General features: G+C 51.0%; 1 protein-coding gene across 1 annotated transcript in view; it reads left to right on the plus strand.

Moving 5' to 3' along the window:
- The window catches only part of PARD6G (par-6 family cell polarity regulator gamma), a 48,160-nt gene that overhangs the window by 16,931 nt on the left and 11,407 nt on the right, over nt 1-19,822 (plus strand). Inside the window, exon 2 of the mRNA XM_075532918.1 lies at nt 5,295-5,517. Coding sequence (XP_075389033.1) covers nt 5,295-5,517 — 223 coding nt within the window. The remainder of the gene's footprint in view (nt 1-5,294; nt 5,518-19,822) is intronic.

A 19,822-nucleotide genomic window follows, 5' to 3' on the forward strand; every position in this document is an offset into this window, starting at 1 on the left:
ACACAGCCTGTGTGATCATGAGGTGTCGATGGGATCAGGGATCAGACATCTAAGACCCAGAACAAAATCATACCCAATGTGAGTGGGTGGGGGGAGGCATGGAGTGGAGAATGCCCATCTGTAGACAATTGGACATACCCTTACAGAAGGGTCTCAGGGAGGAGATGAGCCAGTCAGGGTGCAGGATAGCAGCACTGAAACATACAACCTTCCTCTAGTTCTTTAATGCTTCCTCTCCCCCACTATCTTGATCCCAGTTCTATCTTACAAATCCGGCTAAACCAGATCATGTACACTGGTACAGATCAGAGCTAGAAACACAGGGAATCCAGGACTGATAAACCCCTCAGGAACAGTAATGAGAGTAAAGATACCAAGAGAGTAAGGGAAAGGTGGGGGGAAAGAGGAACCAATCACAATGATCTACATATAACCCCTTCCCTGGGGGAAGGACAACAGAAAAGTGGGTGAAGGGAGACATTGGACAGTGTAAGACATGAAAAAATAATAATTTATAAATTATCAAGTATTTGGGAGGGTGGGGGAGGGCGAGAGGGGGAAATGAGGAGCTGATACCAAGGGCTCAAGTACAGAGAAATGTTTTGAGGATGATGATGGCAACAAATGTACAAATGTGCTTGACACGATGGATGGATGGATGGATTGTGATAAGCGCAGTACAAGCCCCCAATAAAATGATTTTTTTTAAAGGAGGAAGAAAGGCCTCTTTGTTTTTGCCTTGTAATAGTGTTTTGTTTATTTGGGGTTTCTTTCCTTTCCATAAAAATTGGTGATTAGTTTTTCCATTTCTTTGAAGAAATGTAGTGGGATTTGGACTGTAATTACATTGAATTTATGAAGTGTGTTTGGTAATATTGACAATTTCACTATACTTAGTCTTCCTATCCAGGACTATGGGACATTCTTCCATTTGTGCAAGTCTCTTCTGGTTTCTTGTAGAAGTCTTTTGTTGCTCCTGTAAGATTTATTCCTAGATATTTTATCTTTGGGGCTGTTATGGCAAAATGGTGTCAGTCTTTTAATTTCCTTTTCAGTTTCTTCTTTAACATACAAAAATCCAATTGATTTCTGTATGTTGATCTTGTACCTGCTACATAGCCTTTTTTTTTTCTTTCTCTACATAGCCTTTTTTCAATGGACTCTGGGGTTTTCTATATATAGGATTATTTCATCTGCAAATAAAGAGTTTTGTATCTTTTGTGCCAATATGGATGTATTCAGTATCATCTTGATTTCTTATAGCTCTAGCTAAGACTTCCAGGACTATATTGAGTAAGAGTGGTGATTAATGATCTCCCCATCTGGTTCCCTTTAGAAGGGGGAATGTTTTCAATTTCTCTCCATTTCGTGGGATGCTAGCCGTTGGTTTCACATATATTACCTTTATTATGTTGCAAAAATTTCCTTTTACTCCTAATTTGCTGACTTTTAAAAACCAAGAATGGATATATTTTTTTAAAAGAATGGATATTAAATTCCATCAAATGCCATTTTTGCATCAATATAATCATACGGAGCTTAGCCTTTATTTTGTTTATATGGTGGATTACATTGACTGTTTTCCTAATATTAAGCTATCCTTGCTGAACTGGTCTGAATCCCATTTGATCATAATGTATTATTATTTTTATTTTGATGCTTTGTTGAACTCCATTGCCTAGAATTTTGTTGAAAATTTTGGCATTGATAATATTCATCATGGATATTGGTTTGTAATTTTCTGATTCTGATTATATCTTTGCCTGGTTTAGGTATCAGGCTTATACTTGATTCATAAAATGGGTTCAGTAGTACATTGCCATCTGTATTTTGTTAAATAGTTCATGTAGGACGATGTTGACTTTTCTATAAATGCTTGGTGGAATTCCCTGGGAAAACCATCTGGTCCTGGGCTTTTTGATGTCAGGACCAGATCTATTTCTCCTTGTGTTTGGTATAGGCTTAGTGAGATTTTCCACAGTAGTTTGTGTTAGTGTAGGTGCATAATGCATTTCTAGAAATTTATCTATTTCTTCTAGATTTTCACATTTGTTGGAACACAATTTTCCATAGTACGGTGAGTGTATGTGTGTGTGTTTTACATCCGCTGGTTCTGTTGTAATGTTACCCATTTCATTTCTTAATTGTGTATTTACTTTTTGTCTTTTGTTAGCTTTGTCAATGGCCTATCAATTTTGTTAATCCCTTAGAAGAACCAGCTTCCTTATGTTGATGTTTTTCTATAGTTTAAAAAAAAAATTCTGACTCATTTATCTGGGGCTATTAATCTTTATAGATGTAGGAAACCTTATCTTTCTCCCTTGGAGCAGTGAATTGGTTTGAACTGCTGGCATTGCATTTAGCAGACCCTCTCCTGACTCACTACTTATAGCACCAGACACCCTAACTACCCTTTACTTGATGAGACTTGTTTATTGCTAAAGTGATACAAAGCTAGCCATCAGTTCTCTGCTACTTTTCATTGCTATGGAAACAGCACTGGGGAATCAGCTCACCTGAAGTTAAGAGGAACACAACACACCAACAGTGGGCACTTGATTCATTGAACTCTCACTGATACACATGCCCCCCGCCCTCAGTAGTCCATTCTTAATTACTTTTAAGACCCTCTTAGCTGACGGCTCAATTGTGACCTCTCCCAATTCTGACAGCAGAGAATTGTAAATCACCTAACCTGCAAGTCTTTCACATTTTCAATTTATTTTAAAAAGTTTAACTGGCATATAACTCACAAACCATACAATTCAGTAATTCAATTATATCAAGAAGAGTTGTATGATCATCACCACAATTAACTTTAGAATGTTTTCTTGGTTCGTGTACTTATTATTAGCTTCCCATTTCTCTCCAACCTCCCCTGCCATCACCACCACCACCACCACCACCACCCCAAGGAACCATTACTTCAGTTACGTTATTGGCTCTATAGATTCACCTATCCTGAATTTCATATATAAGAAAAAAAGGTTTAAGAAAACACTAAAAAAATTGCCAATAATAACAAAGTAAAATAGAAAAGCCTCAATAGAAAAGAAAGAAAATATTTTAAAACCTTCCGGTTTTGACAAGTATGGAGCCCTTGTTAGGCTGCTTATTAAAAGACCAGCAGTTCAAAGCCACCAGCTGCTCCGTGGGAGAAAGATGAGGCTTTCTACTCATGTAAAGAGTTACCGTCTTATAAAACCACCTATTGGAAGCATTTCCAACCTACCCTACCCGGTCACTCTGAATCTGAATTGACTCAATGGCAGGGAGTTGGCTTTTGGAGAATTTGTATGTGCAAAGCAAGGGCTTGACTGAAAATTGTATGACAGGGAATATACCTGCTAATTCTCTCATCATGTTTGGGCCAACAAGGAACTCTGATGGCATAGTTGTGAAGCACTTCACTGGTAACTGAAAGACTGGAGGTGTGCACCAACCTAGCAGGTGGGTTAAAGGAGAGGACCTGGCAGTTTGCTCCGGTAAAGATTTTCACTTCAGAACACCTTGGGGGGCATTCTGAGGTCACTGAGGTCGGAGTTGACAGCAGCCATTTGGCAGCTAGCTGATGTAATGGGGAAATAATAGATAATTTAGTATTCCTGCTGATTCACTTTAAAATAAGGCATGTTTGCCATGCACTCCACTTCAAATCTGCCTTTGCCTAAATGTTTCTTCAAGCCCATCCAAGCTGGGGGCGTGCTCTCCAGCCAGCCAAGCTGGCACAAGTTAGACTCTGTCTGGAAATGGTTTCTCTGAAGAAGAATCCTCATGGAAATGCCTTCTCAGGAAATTTGTCAGAAGTACTGAGAAACACCTCGAGACGTCTCTAGACTCCTAGGTGTGGTCTGAATGGGTCCCACAGTGTCTGCCTGAGGGGCATGGAGACCCTGCCAAGGAAGGTGGGCATACCCGGTCTGTGCCTAACCTGCATTGGTGCTCAAACAGAGTGAATGTTCAGCAAGGTGCCACCATCTGAAGTCAGAGCTGGTCTCATCACTGTAATGAGGCAGTGTGCTTGAACCCTAATAGTGCTTTCAGTGAAGAAAGAGGTTCTGAGATGCACATCTTTCTTGAGAACTACTAGGTCTAAGAGGTGGGAGAGCCGTTACTGGCCTCAGCCTGAGTGCCCCAGACCCACACAGACCCTGCTGTGGGACAGAGTGTCAGAATTCCGTACACAGGCCCTGTTTTAGCAGGAATCTAACCGCTCCCCAGCCGCATCTGGGGACTGAATATTGAGAAGAATACTGCTCATCTGTGAGCAGAATCAAGGCCTTGCCAGGGGCAGGGGTTGAGGACAGTGGACTCTACTCGCCTCAGCTACCAGTAGGGATGGAAGGCAGCAGGCCTTGGGTGTTGGACTAGTCATGAAAGATGGCTCTCTCCAACCAGCATTTTGAATCATCCCATTGTTGGTGCCTGGGAGCTTGCCCCTGCCCAGGGGCTCGTGGGATGGTGGAGGCTGGCTTCCTGTGCCAGGAGGGGCAGCCCACTTGGTTAGGCTGAGCTCTCCAGAAGCTGATTGTCTTAGAGCCTCTGTGGTCCGAGAACCAGCAGCTGCAGCACTCTGGGTGTTGCAGTGCCAGCCGCTGGTGCTCGAGGGCTGGGTGTCTCTCATGTCCCTCCTGCTGGACTCGCCCAGTGCGCACGCTGAGTCGCCAGGTTCCAGAGGGTGCAAATGGGAAGGACTTCATTTTATGCCTTTTGGGACCAACACAGATAGTGTGAATTCCACCCAGTGAGGGTGAGCCCAGCTACCCATTGTGAGGTGAGGACACCCACATGGGGCCTGCTTGACGCCCTCTATCAGGAGCCAGCAGCTCTATAGGTGAGAGTGGCCACAGGTCCATCCAGTTCCCACTTTGGGCAAAGGCCCAGTCAACCACTGACTCCTGAGGGCTCTGTCCTTCCTTCTGCTTCAACTGCTGATTCTTCTGAAAGACAGATCATACTCAGATGCTTCCTTGTTTGAACGAATCACAGCTCCCCTTTGCCCAGTTTGCTCTGCTGGCCTTCTCACCAAGCTCTGGGAATCCTGCCTGGCCTGTTGCCTGTCTAGACCCTTGCTGGTCCTCACTCAGCCCTGTCCCTACCCAGCTCCCCTTGCTCCCCCCAGAGGCTTATCTCCCAGAAATTGCTGGCGTTACAATTACTTTTCCCACCTGACCTGGGCGCCAACAACAACACTCCCCACCCCCACCCCAGCACTGGCAGCCCCCCCCACCCCCCCGCCCCCAACCACATAGCTGGCGCCCCTGCTGTCTGCTCACCCATCTCTTTCATTGCAGTTTGGGGCTGAATTCCGGAGGTTCTCCTTAAACCGCCACAGGCCAGGTGAGTTCAAGGACTTCTACCAGCTGGTGGTGCATGCCCACCGTCTCACCGGTGCCGATGTGACCATAGGCTACGCGGACGTGCATGGTGATCTGCTGCCCATCAACAATGACGACAACTTCTGCAAGGCCGTGTCCAGTGCCTGCCCCCTGCTCCGAGTCTTCGTCCAGAAGCGAGGTAAAGCAGGCAGCTGGAGCCCAGGGCCCTGCTAGTCGGGGAAGGAGGTTTGCTACATTCTGTGTGGCAGCCATGAAAAGCTGGATTTGAGCAGTGCTGCCACTTTAAATAGGGTTGATCTCTGACTTTTCGATAATGGGGGAAGCATAACTGATTCTTCCAGCACTTTTGCTGGAAGCAAACAGGCTCAGTGAGGACAAGGCATGAGCCAGTCATCGTAGGAGGCCACTGAGAGCGGGTGACTGGGGTGTTTCGCAACTGTTAGGATGGGAGGCACTTCGCTTTACTTGTCTGCCTTGCTCAGCCTGGCTCCGGAGCCTGGGCCCTCAGTAATATGCTCTCAGCCTGTGGCAGTAGATGACTCACAGACTGGTGGATAAAGGTGGGGGGCCTGAAGCTGGTGCACCCCAAGACCTGCCTTTGAAAGGGTTTTGCTCCTCTCCTGTCTGGGAGGCCATAGACATTCTAGAACATTCTGAGAACAGGAAGGTTCTCAACCTTCCAAATGCCATGACCCTTTCATACAGTTCCGCATGTGTGATGACCCCCCTCCAACCATAAAATTATTTTTGTTGCTACTTCATCACTTTCATTTTGCCACTGTTATGAATCGGGCGACCTCTGTGAAAGGTTGCGACCCACAGGTTGAGGACCCTGTTGTAGAATAAGAAGCTGGAGGAAGCCTTGTCAGTGATGGGTTGACAGTGGACCACTGTATTTGTGATCTGAGGGTTGTCTCTTTCCTCCCTGGGGACCCCGCCCCCAGTGGCTGGGAAGCACCCAGTGGGGTCCAGGTGCAAGCCTGGTCTCAGCATGAGGGGGAGGGGTGGGGCCTGGGGGTATTCTGGGGACTCTGTGGAGGGAAGGGGATTGCTGGAGGTAGGGTGGAGTGGGGGTTGGGGAAGATGGTAAGGGCTTCCGGGACAGGACTGCCAAGCTGGTGGGAGAGTCAGGCTCTTGGCCAAGTGGCTTCCCCTGTTACACCTGTGTCCTACTCACAAAATGGCTACACTAGTAGTGGACACCCATGGGTTACTGTGAGGACCAGAGAGCTCCCTACCCATGGACTCTGCAGGGGGTGCTGGCGGAGGTGGGGGTCACTGTGGGTCACTGTGGGTTGGTGACAGAGGCGTCGTCATTATGGACTTGGTCAGCGTGGCTGTCCACTTTTGTCCAGATCTGAGCTACACAGAGGCTGGGGCATTCCTGGTGGTGGCCCAGTCCCCTGAGTGCCGAGTTGAGCTAGCACTGGGGAGTGCACGCATACTCAGCAGTGGTGCTGTTTGTGACAGCTGGTGGCCTGCTCCTCCAGGCCTAGGGAGGCCTGTCACTCTGAGGGAAGTGGAACTCAGGCTTGGCCCAGGGCCACAAAGGGTGCTGCCCTGTCCATGAGGCTCCAGGGCCTCACCTGTTCCCACTGTTGGGACCCTTGCACCCTGTCCCCACTCCTTCACTCTCAGGGTGATTGCAAGCTGCATTGTCCTGAACCCCTGTCCCCACAGGAGGCCCCTTTCTGCTGTTGCCCAAACTGAGCTCCAGCCCAGAGCTGTGTCAGGACTAAGCAGACAGATGTAAAAACCATTACATGCCTCCCGCCTGGCCCTCCAGCTCATGGGAGCCGTGCCTCTACCCTGCCCTCCAAGATGGCTGCGATGGCTCTTGCGCTGACCTCAGAGGGGTGGGGGGTGGAAGCCAGGCCCTGTGTTTGTGTTCAGGACAGACTAGCCAATCAGTGAGAGGCCTCTCCACCAGGAAGCACATAACCCTCTACTGCAGCTTCCTGCCTGCAGGTAGTCAGCCAGAGCTGAGGCCCTACTGGGTGGCACTGCATCCCCCTCCCTCCTTTCCCCACACCAGGGCTCTCGAGACCCCATGCACGAACGCCCACCCGGCACAAGCTCACTGCCCGCCAGCCCTGTCAGACTCAGCAACCCCTTATGGAGTTCTGTATACTGACACACATCTTACATTGTCCCAAATAAAAGTGCAATAGTGCACGCTGAAATGAACCCTTAACGGTTTCCTAAAAATAATATATTTTCCACTTGAAATAGTTCCTCCCCCCCACAAGCAAAGACTCCCGGGGCAAACCAGCGTCCCTTATGAACACAGGCCTGAAGCCCCCTCCACAAAACACTAGCACACAACCCACGCCTGCACAAAAGCTCTCACTCTGGCCCACACCCGCCCGCATACCATGTTGCCTAGTGCAGCACGGTACAAAAGGCTGCACGATGCAACAGGTCAAGTCCTGCTCCGCAGGGAGGAGAGACACAGTGCGTGCGCACTATGTTGCGCGTGCGTGGGCAACCATCCTACCGTTGTGCACGCAAAGCTGGTGAACTTCAGAAAATCAATAACATCTCAGTAAGTGTGGTCCATTTGTGAGGCTGGCGCAGGACCTGGCAACATTTCCTTCTGTTGTACATAGAGTCTCTATAGGTCGGAACCGACTTGATGGCACTCGACAAGTGTGGTGCACGTCCAAAGTGCTGTCGCGCCTGGCTTCTACCAGTAACCAAGCAGTGATTCAAGCGTGTGCCACCAGTGTGGACTGTGGGGAGGTTGCCGCCATCGGCACATGCAAACACTTTAGCTTTTTAATAACGGTTTTATTTACTATTTGCCATCACTAACATCTCTGGTACTGGAAGTTTCTGCTGCGGCTGAGCGAGCTGGGCCCTGAGGGCAGTGGCAGAATTGGCCAGCAGGTGTGGACAGAGCATCTGTACAGCCTGCACCTGCAGTGTGTCCATCTGCTCATGGGGGCAATGTGATGCTTGGTACTCGCTCCTATACTCTGTTCCCAGAGCTCCTAGGATCCCCGGCTTTGAAAATTCAGCAAATGGTGAAGTACCTGCCACACCCCAGAACCTGACTCATGAGTGAGCTGCAGAGGACTGTGTCCACAACGTAGGATCATGTAGGAAGTTGTCATCAAGCCTGAATGTCCTAGAAGATGCTGTCAACTGCTGGCTGATGGGTGACACCCATGGACAGGACTGTGGGGTGGGTGTTGTGTGCTCGCTGACCCTGTGGGCTGTGGAGGCCTGGTGGTGGTGAGCCACTTGTTTAGTAAGAGACTTTGGCCAATGGACCTGGTGTCTGGTCCTTCCTGAGAGTCAGGTTCCCACTTTGTCTCTTGCTGCCTTGAGTGTTGGGGCCATGAATGGTCACCAGGAGGTCCCTCACCCACAGTCAGGAGCTCAGCTTCTGGCCTGGGGCTCCTGGTGGTGATATAATCGCCCCAGAGATCATCTAAGGCCTTTCTCAGTGGTACCTGGGGTGGAGTTGTGGGACTTGCTAAATATGAGAAACTTTGGCCTCACTCCAACTTGCAGAGCCAGCGTCTGAGGGCTGGGGGTCAAGGTGCAGCAAGCATCTCCCCTCACTTGGGGGCGTCCTCCCGGGGGCTCTCAGAGTCGTCCTGATGCCAGTACTGTTCTCTTGTGAAACCCTGCTAGCACACAAGGCATGGGCTTCAGCACAGGGTGGGTGATCCCATGGTCTGCTCACTCTGCTTGTCCATGAGCTTTCTGAAGCCCCTTGGCCTGCCTCTCTCTCTCTCTCTCTCTCTCTCTCTCTCTCTCTCTTTCTCTCTCTCTCTCTCTCTCTCTCTCTCTCTCACACACACACACACACACACACACACACACACACACACACACACACACACACACACACCCCTGGTGGGCGATCCTATGGTCTGCTCACTCCGCTTGTCCATGAGCTTTCTGAAGCCCCCTGGACACACACACACCTCTATCTTCCCAGCTTGCAACTGATGCTCCGGATAGTCAAGCAAACTGGTTGCCAGAGTTGTTGGCAGTGATTGGGGTGTGACCCTCAGGCTCAGAGCAGGACTCGCTGCCTTTAATGCCCATCAGGGTACAACTTGGCCCACCCAGCACCCAGCTTTAGGACCAGGGGCTGCGCAGGACAGGCCAGGGCACTGGTGAGAAGTGTCTATTGTGGGCACTGCTCACCTGCGTTCCCGGGCCCGCGTCCAGACCAAGAGGTTTTTACCATGACTTTCTTTCCCTGAAAGTCAGCAGGATGGCTTCCTCTGTCTGCACTCACTTTTCCTGTTTTTGCCTCTCACTGTCCATCCCCTCCTGTTGGAAAATTACTCACAAGGATCAGAACAAACACACAGGCATCACTTGGCACGTCCCCTCCTCACCCAGACCCTGCATGTCCCTTCCTCTCCCAGGCCCTGTACCCAGCATGTCCCCTCCTCATCCAGGCCCTGTACCCGGCATGTCCCCTCCTCACCCAGGCCCTGCACCCAGCATATCCCCTCCTTTCCCAGGCCCTGTACCCGGCATGTCTCTTCCTCACCCAGACTCTGTACCCAGCATGTCCCCTTCTCACCCAGGCCCTGTACCCGGCATGTCCCCTACTCACCCAGGCCCTGTACCGGCATGTCCCCTCCTTGCCCAGGCCCTGTACCCGGCATGTCCCCTCCTCACCCAGGCCCTGTACTGGCATGTCCCCTCCTCACCCAGGCCCTGTACCCAGTATATCCCCTCCTCACCCAGGCCCTGTACCCGGCATATCCCCTACTCACCCAGGCCCTGTACCCAGTATATCCCCTCCTCACCCAGGCCCTGTACCCGGCATGTCCCCTCCTCACCCAGGCCATGTACCCAGTATATCCCCTCCTCACCCAGGCCATGTACCCAGTATATTCCCTCCTCACCCAGGCCATGTACCCAGTATATCCCCTCCTCACCCAGGCCCTGTACCTAGTATATCCCCTCCTCACCCAGGCCCTGTACCGGCATATCCCCTCCTCACCCAGGCCCTATACCCAGTATATCGCCTCCTTGCCCAAGCCTTGTACCCGGCATGTCCCCTCCTTGCCCAGGCTCTGTACCCAGTATATCCCCTCCTTGCCCAGGCCCTGTACCCACTATGTCTCCTCTTCACCCAGGCTCTGTACCCAGTATATCCCGTCCTCAACCAGGCCTGTACCCGGCATGTACCCACCTCACCCAGGCCATGTACCCAGCATGTCCCCTCCTTGCCCAGGCCTGCACCTGGCACATGACAAATGTAGGCAGAAATCCGGGCTGAGAATGGTCACTGAGTCAGTCATTTGCTCCTACATCACTCCTGAGTGTGGCTTTGGTGTATTGGAGTCAAACGTTCCAAAACACAGCCCTATCCTTATAAGTAAAGGACCTTGGTGATCTACTGGGTGACCAGTTGGACTGCTAACCAAAAGGTCAGCTGTTTGAAACCACCAGCCACTTTCTACTCCCAAAGAGTTAGAGTCTCGGAAACCTACAAGGGCAATTCTACCTTGCCCTACAGGTTCATTATGAGTCGGAATCAACTTGATGACAGTGAATTTGGTTTTGGTTTGGTCCCTGTAAGTATAAATCCCTGTGGGACTGCTATGAGCCTGCTCCTACTGGCGTGTCTCAGAGACTGCAGAAATGTCCTTTTCTGGCTGAGGAGCTGCTGGCTGCTGGGAGTGCAGGCTCCAGGCAGAGACCACCACCTTGAGCACCATCCACTTGCTATGTGGAGCTGTAGCAGCAGTGCCTGGTCCCTTCTCCACCACTCACGCCAGTCTCCGGGCCTGCTCCCTTCTGTGGAGCCTGCAGGAGTGCTCCTCCCTTGTGGGGCTAGCACCCAGGGAAGAGTCAGATGAAGGAAAGTGGGGTTTGGGACTGGTGGGCTGTGGTGGTCTCGGGTCCCTCGGCAAGTGTGACCTTGGTGGTCCTGCCGAGAAATGTGTGGAGACTTGGAGCACCCTGGGGTTTTGAAGTCTGTAGTCAGTCCTGTGGGGGCTGCTGTCTTTCTGCACATACCATGGCCAACCCCATGTGGGTTGGTCTCAAGGGACCTCCTTGCCCCCCTCGGCCTGGGTTCCCTCTGAGGGGCTACGTGAGGGCTGCCATGTGATTGAGGTCCACCCAGCACCCCAAAGTAGCAGCTCAAACTTAAGGCCTGGCCAACTCAAGCCTGAGGTGCAGCCCCCAAACTTTAGGGTAAGGCCAAACCCAATATCTTCTGGCCCCTAAACTTCAGGGAAGGGCCAAACCCAAGACCAGCACCCCCCCCCCAAAAAAAAAAAAACAAAAAAACAACACAGACCCAGCAGTTCCCTCTCGGGGACTGGGTCTAAAAGACAATTCTCATCAATGCACCAGAAGCTGTAGGCCATCAGCTGTGTCCCACTGCCACCACCACTGGGTCTATATAAGCACCCCTGGGCCACACCTCACCTGGGGGCGGGAGGAGGCAGTCAGGTGGGTGATGGTGGGCAAGGGAAGGAAGAGAAACTTCCACAAAGTCTGGAAGGCTCTGTGCAGTGTGCGGTGTTGGCCTGGGGGAGGGGGGGAGACTGCCCCTCCGGAAGCTTCCTTTGGAAGGCCTGTTGCTTGCCAAGCCTCTGCATAGAGGAAGGAGTGCTGCCCAGTTTGGGGGTGCACTTGCAAGGTACAAGGCCAGCGGGGGGCCAGACTTCCTGTAAAAGCTGACCAGGTGTCTTTCAGAAAGCTGCACGTGTGACCGAAGCACTGGAGAGAACGTTGATTCTGGGTGGGCATGGGAGGTGGGCGGGGTCCAGGGAAGGGACCTCGGGTGGATGGCACAGTGGATTTCACTCTCCCAAGGACTGACTAAACTTTCTTTTGGTTTCTGTTTAAGGAGATGTTTAAAAACATACAAACACAGGCAGAACTGAATCTCTTTGAGGCCGTTTACTGTGAAAGAGGCTTTCTTCTGATTGTAACCCACATTTTTAACCAGCCTCAGGCCGTGCCACGGTGGGCAGGTGGGTTGGCGGTCCTCCAGGCTGGGGGTTCAAGTCTACTGATAGGTGCCTCAGAAGACAGATGGGGACCTACTTCTGGGAGCATGTCCTCTGCGACCACAGCTACTCGAACAGCCCAAGGCCAAAGCTTGTGTTTTGCATGTGGAGGAGGGAGAGTGGGTACAATGTTTGTCTTTGAGGCCATGTGATTCCATGGGGGAAGTAGAGGCTCCCGGAGCCTCACCCCAGCTACCAAGAACAAGTGTCCTCAGCCTTTCTTCTGCCCACTTGGAGCCTCTGCTGGACAATAAGAACTGAGGGAGCTGCCTGCAGACCTGCTCCTCTTGTAGGCACCCGGTTGCTTGGCTGGATGAGCATACAGCTGAGGGCTGGAAGGTGGGCAGTTCCATCCTGGAAGCCACGTGGAGCAGTTCTTTTCTTCCCTGTGGGTCACTGCGCTGCGCCAGCTTTGCTGCTCCTGTGCTTCACCCCTCGCCTTGGGGGGATCTCGCCTAATGGGGCTGCAAGGGGCCCAGGGGATATACAGGACTGTGTCCTCCTGGGCCTGTGGGCCAAGGTGCCCCCCACGCTGCGTCCACCAGGTCATCAGATTGAGCAATATACTGCTGGGCTGGCATCTGCTGCAGAGGACCCACCCCATGGCGGCCAGCGGGTGAGGGGCAGCGAGGCTGTGCTCTGGTCACCCGACAAGGCCCTGCATCTGGTGTGTCCGCCAAGCTGGCCGCTGGACGCCCACCATGAGGACGCTGGAGGCAGCCACTCTTGAGAGAGGGTGTTTTCTGCCAAGTTATTCTTGGTGGTTTCAATTACAGCTGTCCCCTCTGGAAACCACTGTCAAGTCTGTAAGTACAGGCTGAGTTCAGCCCTGCCTGCAAGCACGTCTGGAGGGGCTCCTGGACACATGGACAGCCCCTCAGCCTCCCATGTCCCTAAGTTGCCAGGTATCTGGTGACCGGTAGGCACCACACTGTGACGGGCCAGGCCGGAGTGTCTCTAGGGGATAGACCACACTGGTAGGGTCTAGGCCAGGATACCACAACGGGACATGCCACAATGGAGCAGGGGACAGGCCCGGGTGCCCTTAGGGAACAGTCCAGTCATTCTTGGTAGCAGTTTTTCCTGTAGCATTGCGTTGCCCCACATTCACCAGGAGCCACCACTCGGGCCACTACAACATTGCCATCACCAGGACAGTCGGGAGGAGGCAAGGGAGGACTTGCTGGCCCTTGAGTGGGTGGCAGGGATGGTGTTCTTATTGGAGTACCCATGGGGGGATGGACATGTCAAGTACTGCAGAGCCGCCAGCCAAGGTCCTGATAGGAATGTGCCTTCCAGTCTTCATTTTCTTCCCATTGCTTCCTTCTTTAGTTTTGTGTGCACAACTTTTGTGTTTCTTCTATTAAATATATTGCTAGGTATTCTATGTGCTGCTGTTATGAACGGGATTCCTTGGATGGTTCATTGCTAATGTACAGACTGCACTTGATCTTTGTGCTCTCAGCTAACAATCTGCAAACTTGCTGAGCTTACTTATTCTGGGTGTTCTTTGGGGTCTGTTATAGGCAAGATCCTATCACCTGCAAGCTGAGATAGGCTGACCTCTCCCTTTCCAACTTGAATACTTTTTTCTTATTTTCACCCCCTGGTTACCTAGCTGGGGCCTCTGGCATCGAGGGCTGGACCCCTGGCACCTGGTGGAATGGACAGAGCGTGTCTCTGTCCTCCTAGCCCCAGGGTCTTGCATCACTGAGGGTGAAGTGAGCTCCAGGCTTTGTGTGGATAGACGCTGGCAGGTTGGGGACCAGGCATTTCTTTGTCAGGGATGCGTGGAGACTCATTTCCCCCTGTTTGGGGAATTCAAGGCGACCTCAGAGTAAAACAGCGACTCAGCCAGCAGCGTGTTAGAGACAGAGTGACAGCCTGTTGGTCGGAGGAGGCCCGGTTCCCGGCAGCGTCTAGACATGTGGTTTCATGATTGCTGTGGGTTCTGCGCCTGGGAGTGAGAGTGCGCGACTCTTGCATTTTCCATTCTTGCTCATTTAGACACGTAGGCCGGTCACCAGGCAGCATCCTCCCTGCTGCGCTCAGACTCAGTGGTCTGACTCGGAGCACTTGTGGCAGCCTCAGCAATGTGTGCAGGGCAGGACAGCTCTCCGGCCCAGAGGAGGTTGGTGCTCCTGTGGCAGCCTGACCCACCACAAAGGGTTCTGGGGAGGAGGAGGAAGGCTTATGGGTCAGAGCCACGCCCTGCAGCAGGCGGGGTGGGGGGGGTGGGGGATGGGGCAGTGCCGTTCTCCTGGTGCACATCCTGTCCCACCCACTGTGCCACATGAGTTGCCCAGCTGTAGAGGGAGGGCTGTGTGGTAGAGTCTTTGGGAGACCGTGTGATGCCCCTGCCTTCCCTGGGCCTACCTTTTTGGTCTCCTGGCTCTGTTTTTCTGGCCTCTCCGCTTTTTCTGCAGCATCCCCGCAGGTGCAGGGCCCAGCACTGCTCACCTGATGCTCTCACCTGGTTGCGTCTGCTTCTGCACCTCCTACCCGCATGCAGAGCAGGCACTGACAGGAGCAGACTGGAGAGGCCCCTGGCCGCACCAATTCTCCCAGAGCTTTCCTCAGTGCTGCCTCTAACGGCACAGCTACAAAACAGAACCAGAAAACCGGCCCAGGGTCGTCTGCAGAAACAGCAATCCTGAGTTAAATAGAAGCTATCTTTTTCTGAGGATTAGTTGCATGAATTCAAACTCAGTGGCCAGAAAGAGAGAGAGATTGTGTGAATGTCTGTGTGTCATTTCCTGTTTGTTGATGTTTACATAAAGAGCGCTCTGCTCCTGGCCGGGCACCACACTGCCCACCAGGGCACTCCAGCATCCAGGTGCCCCAGGGTGGGGCCATGGGTCACCCTCGAGGTCACCATTGAGGCCTCAGGCCTCTTAGTTTCCCCAGCATGACGGTGTAGCTGCAGCTCCCTCCTCTCCCTGTGTGTCCCTCATAGAAGGTCTGAGATGAGCAGACTAGCAGGGGTCCTGAGGTGGGGAGGGGCACGGCTGGAAGACGCCAGCTGCCTGATCAAGGAGGTGCCAAATCAGTCCAGAAGAGTGGCCCCGGGCATGTGGCTCACCTGTGAGTGGCAGGCTGTTCACCACGCCTTAGCCTGGAGCTGAGTCCTGAACTCTGAGGGCAGGACCTCTGCTTCCCGTCTGTGTCTTCCACCTTTTGTATACTGGCTTTGGGGACCCAGGGCCTGAACAGCACACTGAGGCAGCAGCCAGGACAGGCAACCACTTGCCCACAGACCGGAGCCACAGAGGTGGACTGGGCACCACAGCTTCTGACCTGTGACCCTTCCAGATGGGAGACTACTCTCTTCAGGCGAGGGGCTTAGGATGCATCTAGGTACTGCACCCCAGGTGCACTCAGAACACACCCGTGTTTTGAGGAACCCCATTGGCAAAGAACGTCACCTTCAGAGTCCCTGCCCACACCACCTATGTTGGGCTCTCCTGCTTCCCTGCAGATTGCCCAAAGCTTGTGCAGGTGGGATATGCAGGAGGCATGTTCTGCAGTCAGGTCTCTGCATCTCCAATGGAGTCAGTCTGCTGGTCCCTGCCCTGCTGTGGGGCCAACACTCGTGGCTGGGTTGCTTCTCCAGGGTGACAGACGTTCCCCAACACAGGCACGATTGTTGTGCTGCTGTTTGTTAAAATGAGGGCAGCAGCTACCATTGCTTGCTATCCTTAGAAATGCACAGGGATGTGACCTTGGGTTAGGCAGCAGTATATAAACAAGACTTAGAAAGCACAAACAACCAGGGGGAACAGGAAGTCGGACTCTCTGTTACAGTGAACTTGGTGCTTCTGCAGCCCATCCAAAAAGGTTGGTAGTAAACCAGGGGGTGGGAGAACTATTTGGAGTCACATCTCTGATAAAGGCTTGTATCTAGAATGAACTCTTACAACTCGATAGTAAAAAAAACAAAAGACCCAATGAACGATAGATGATTCGAATACTCACTTCTTTAAAGAAGCTGGGCAAAAGGCCAACAATATCATGAAAGCACACCCAGCCTCGTCCATCAGCGAGGTGCCCACCCTAACCACCACTGCCCCCTCTCGGATGGCTGTTAGAAGCATGGGAAACCACAGGTGTTGGCAAGAATGAAGAGAAAACAGCGCCCTCGCCAGGGCTGGTGGGGCTGTCACATGGGTCTGCCCCATGGAAAACTGGCTGGCCGTTCCTCCGGAAGCTGAGATCAGAAGGACCCCATGACCCAGCAATCCCATTCTCAAATCCCTTCTCAAGACAGCTGGACAGGAATGTCCACCCAGAAACGTAGGTGTGAGCAGCACTGTTCCCGGCAGCCCCAGTGTCCATCAAGAGATGGTGGGTAAACGCACTGGTCTATCCACACAAGGGAGCCCTCAATAGTCAGTCATAAAAAGAAGAGCGGTCTGAGGTATCCCATCCAGGAAACAAACAAGTCAGCTGCTGCCAGGCTAGAGGGGTGCAGGTGCCTGTTGGGGGTGATGAAACACTCTGGAATTAGATGATGGTGGTGACATCACCTCAGACAGAGTGCCTCAGAAAGAGGATTGATGTGTAGGTTTTATATTGTTTGAATTTTCTCTCAATGAAACATAGTTTCAACTGTCATTTCTTAGGATGCAGCCCTGCTCCATACTTAACCTCATGAAGGGATCGGTGAAGATATGGGGACTATAGCAAAATGTGGTTCTGAAAGTAGATGGTGCCCTGCTGTCAGAAAGAATAGCATACAGCATTTTAAAAGCTAATCTTAAAAGCAAGCAGCCATGCAAGTGAGGTGCCAGCCGAGCCCACATGTAAGAAGCCACACCAACCTGTGTGATCCACAGATTGTAAATAATGAAATCCAAGGTCATGTAGCAGAGTTTAAATTCTGAACACTTTCTAGAAGCGTGTGGATGACCGTGAAAGTCTCAAGTCCACTTGCAGAGTCCTCACAGGGTGAAGCCTCCTTTGAATTCCCTCAGATCACTGAGCAGGGATGTGAATAGCCTTCACCTCAGACAGAGTGCCTCAGAAAGACGATTAATAGAGACACTAAAAAACAAATTGAGAATCGTTCTCCTTTGGGACGCATTTTTAATTCTAGGTTTTATTATTTTTTACTTTGTTTTGGATTGAGGTTTTTCTGTGTTTTATTTTGTTGCTATTTTTTGTTTGATTTTCTTCATATGAAATCCAGGATAGGTGAATCTATAAGACAGTAACTAGATCGCTTGTTTCTTAGGGTTATGGTGGGGGGACTTTAGAGGGATGGAGAGCTAATAAAGAGTACAGAAATGAAGAAAATGTTTTAAAACTGATTGTGGTGATAATTGCCTAACTCTTTAATATAGGCAAACTATTGAATCGTACTGTACATGACTTACATTTTTAAAAATCATTTTATTAGGGGCTCATACAACTCTTATTACAATCCATACATACATCGATTGTGTAAAGCACATTTATACATTCATTGCCCTCATCATTCTCAAAACATTTGCTCTCCACTTAAGCCCCTGTTGTCAGCTTCTCCCATTTTCCCCTCCCTCCCTGCTCCCATGAATTACATTTTTAAACACTCAGCAAAACCTTTCTTTTTTCAAAATAAAGGAAAACACGGTTTCAAGGAGCAGCCAGGCAGAGGTAGTGAACTCATGACTGGGTGGGCAGGGCCTGGGCCAGCTGCCTCCTCCTGTGTTCTGTGGCCTGGTGAGTCTCTTGGGGAGGGCAGGGTGACCATGATGCTCTTTGGCCATGCCCAACCATCATCCCCTGACAGCTCTGGCCAGGGGCCCTGCTGGGGGATAGGGAGGCTGTGGGCTCTGGCGCCCTCCTCCCTGAGACCACTGTAGTGTGAGGGAAGAAGTTATACCAATGGCGGGAAGCGAGAATGGAATTGCAGCTGTGTTTGTTCAGTTTTTTTCTCCGTTTTTTATGTAGTGGTTATGAGGACTTGGCTTATTTTTAACAAAGGGAGAATAACAAATAACTAGACCAAAAACAAGAGGCTTCTTAACTGTTTCCAGTGAGAGTGTAAGCTCTCTTCTGCTAATCCCCTTTCATCCTCCCCCGCTCCCCACCACTGGGACTGGGACAACAAGCTTCCTTGGCCCCCTGAGGTGGGGCTGGGGGGCACTTGCAGGTGAAACAGCGATGCTCTAGTTGCTCTACGCCCCAGGAAGTGCCCATAGAGGTTGGGGATTGTGCACCCACCTGGCCTGTTGCCCCACATTAGTGGGAAAATTAGGCTCATTAGCTGAAGGCATGTGATGCTCTTTCTTCTGCTGGTGCCAGCCTTTTCGAAGCCTCACCTGAAGAAAGCTTACTTACTTTGAAAGGCAGTGTCTTCAAGGGACAAGAGGCAGGATTGAAGGACTAGTGATTCTACCAGCGAGCTTTTATCCTTAAGAAAGCACGTGTATTCTCAGCCCCACCTCCCGGCCCTGTCTGTTTTCAGACCACGGAGTCAGGGCCATCACGCCTCTCTCAGCCTGTGTTTGGGGGGAAGGACATGCATGTGTACCACCTGCATTCACGTGTGTGTTACATGTGTAACATATATGCTGAAAGCCAAACCCAGTGTCGTCAAGCAAATTCAGACTTATAATGATCCTATGGGAAAGAATGGATGTGCCCATAGAGTTCCCAAGGCTGCAGTCTTAACAGAAGGGTTGGCAGTTCAAACCCACCAGCAGCACCATGAGGGACCTTTTACCTCCACAAGACGTACACAGCCACAGAAACCCACAGCGGGGGCTCTTCTCTGTCCTCAAGCCTCACTGGAGCCAGAACCTGTGGACTTCTTGGCTATAGATCTAATGCATGGTTTCCTCATGGACACCGACCGCCATCTCTTTTTCCAGCAGGGTGGCTGATGGGCTCAGACCATTATATGCCATCATTCGGTTCCGACCCATAATGACCTTATGCTCAACAGAACAAAACATTGCTTGGTAGTCAGGTACTGTACTGGGCTTCTTGTATGTTATACATCATATCTTACATACGTGTGCACTAGTGTGTGGTCCTGTTTAGTATAGTATACACACCCACAGCTGTGTGTATATACATACACATGTATGACAGAAGTGTGGTACTTATTTAGTATATTGTGCCCGTGTTAGTTCGGGTAGACTAGAGAAACAAAATTTATAGACACTCACATGAGAAGAAAGAGCTTTATATACAAGAGAAATTGAATATTAAGAAAACATCCCATCCCAGTCTAGATCAAGTCCATAAGTCCGATATTAGCCCATATGTCCAACACTAATCTATAAAAGTCCTCTTCTGACTCACAAAACACATGCAATGGTGCCAAATGCAGGACGATCATAGGCCAGTGGGTGGGAAATCTTGTGTTTCCAGTGGTGTTGTAAGCATCTCAGCACTGGCAGGGGTCTCCATGTGGTTCCTTTGGCACAGAGCTCTAGAGTAGCTCTATGTGTCTTGTCAGCTGCAATGTCTCGCAGGGAGTGAGTGTCCCAC

This window comes from Tenrec ecaudatus, chromosome 15 (assembly GCF_050624435.1).
Source record: "Tenrec ecaudatus isolate mTenEca1 chromosome 15, mTenEca1.hap1, whole genome shotgun sequence".
In the NCBI taxonomy this organism is placed as follows: domain Eukaryota; kingdom Metazoa; phylum Chordata; class Mammalia; order Afrosoricida; family Tenrecidae; genus Tenrec; species Tenrec ecaudatus.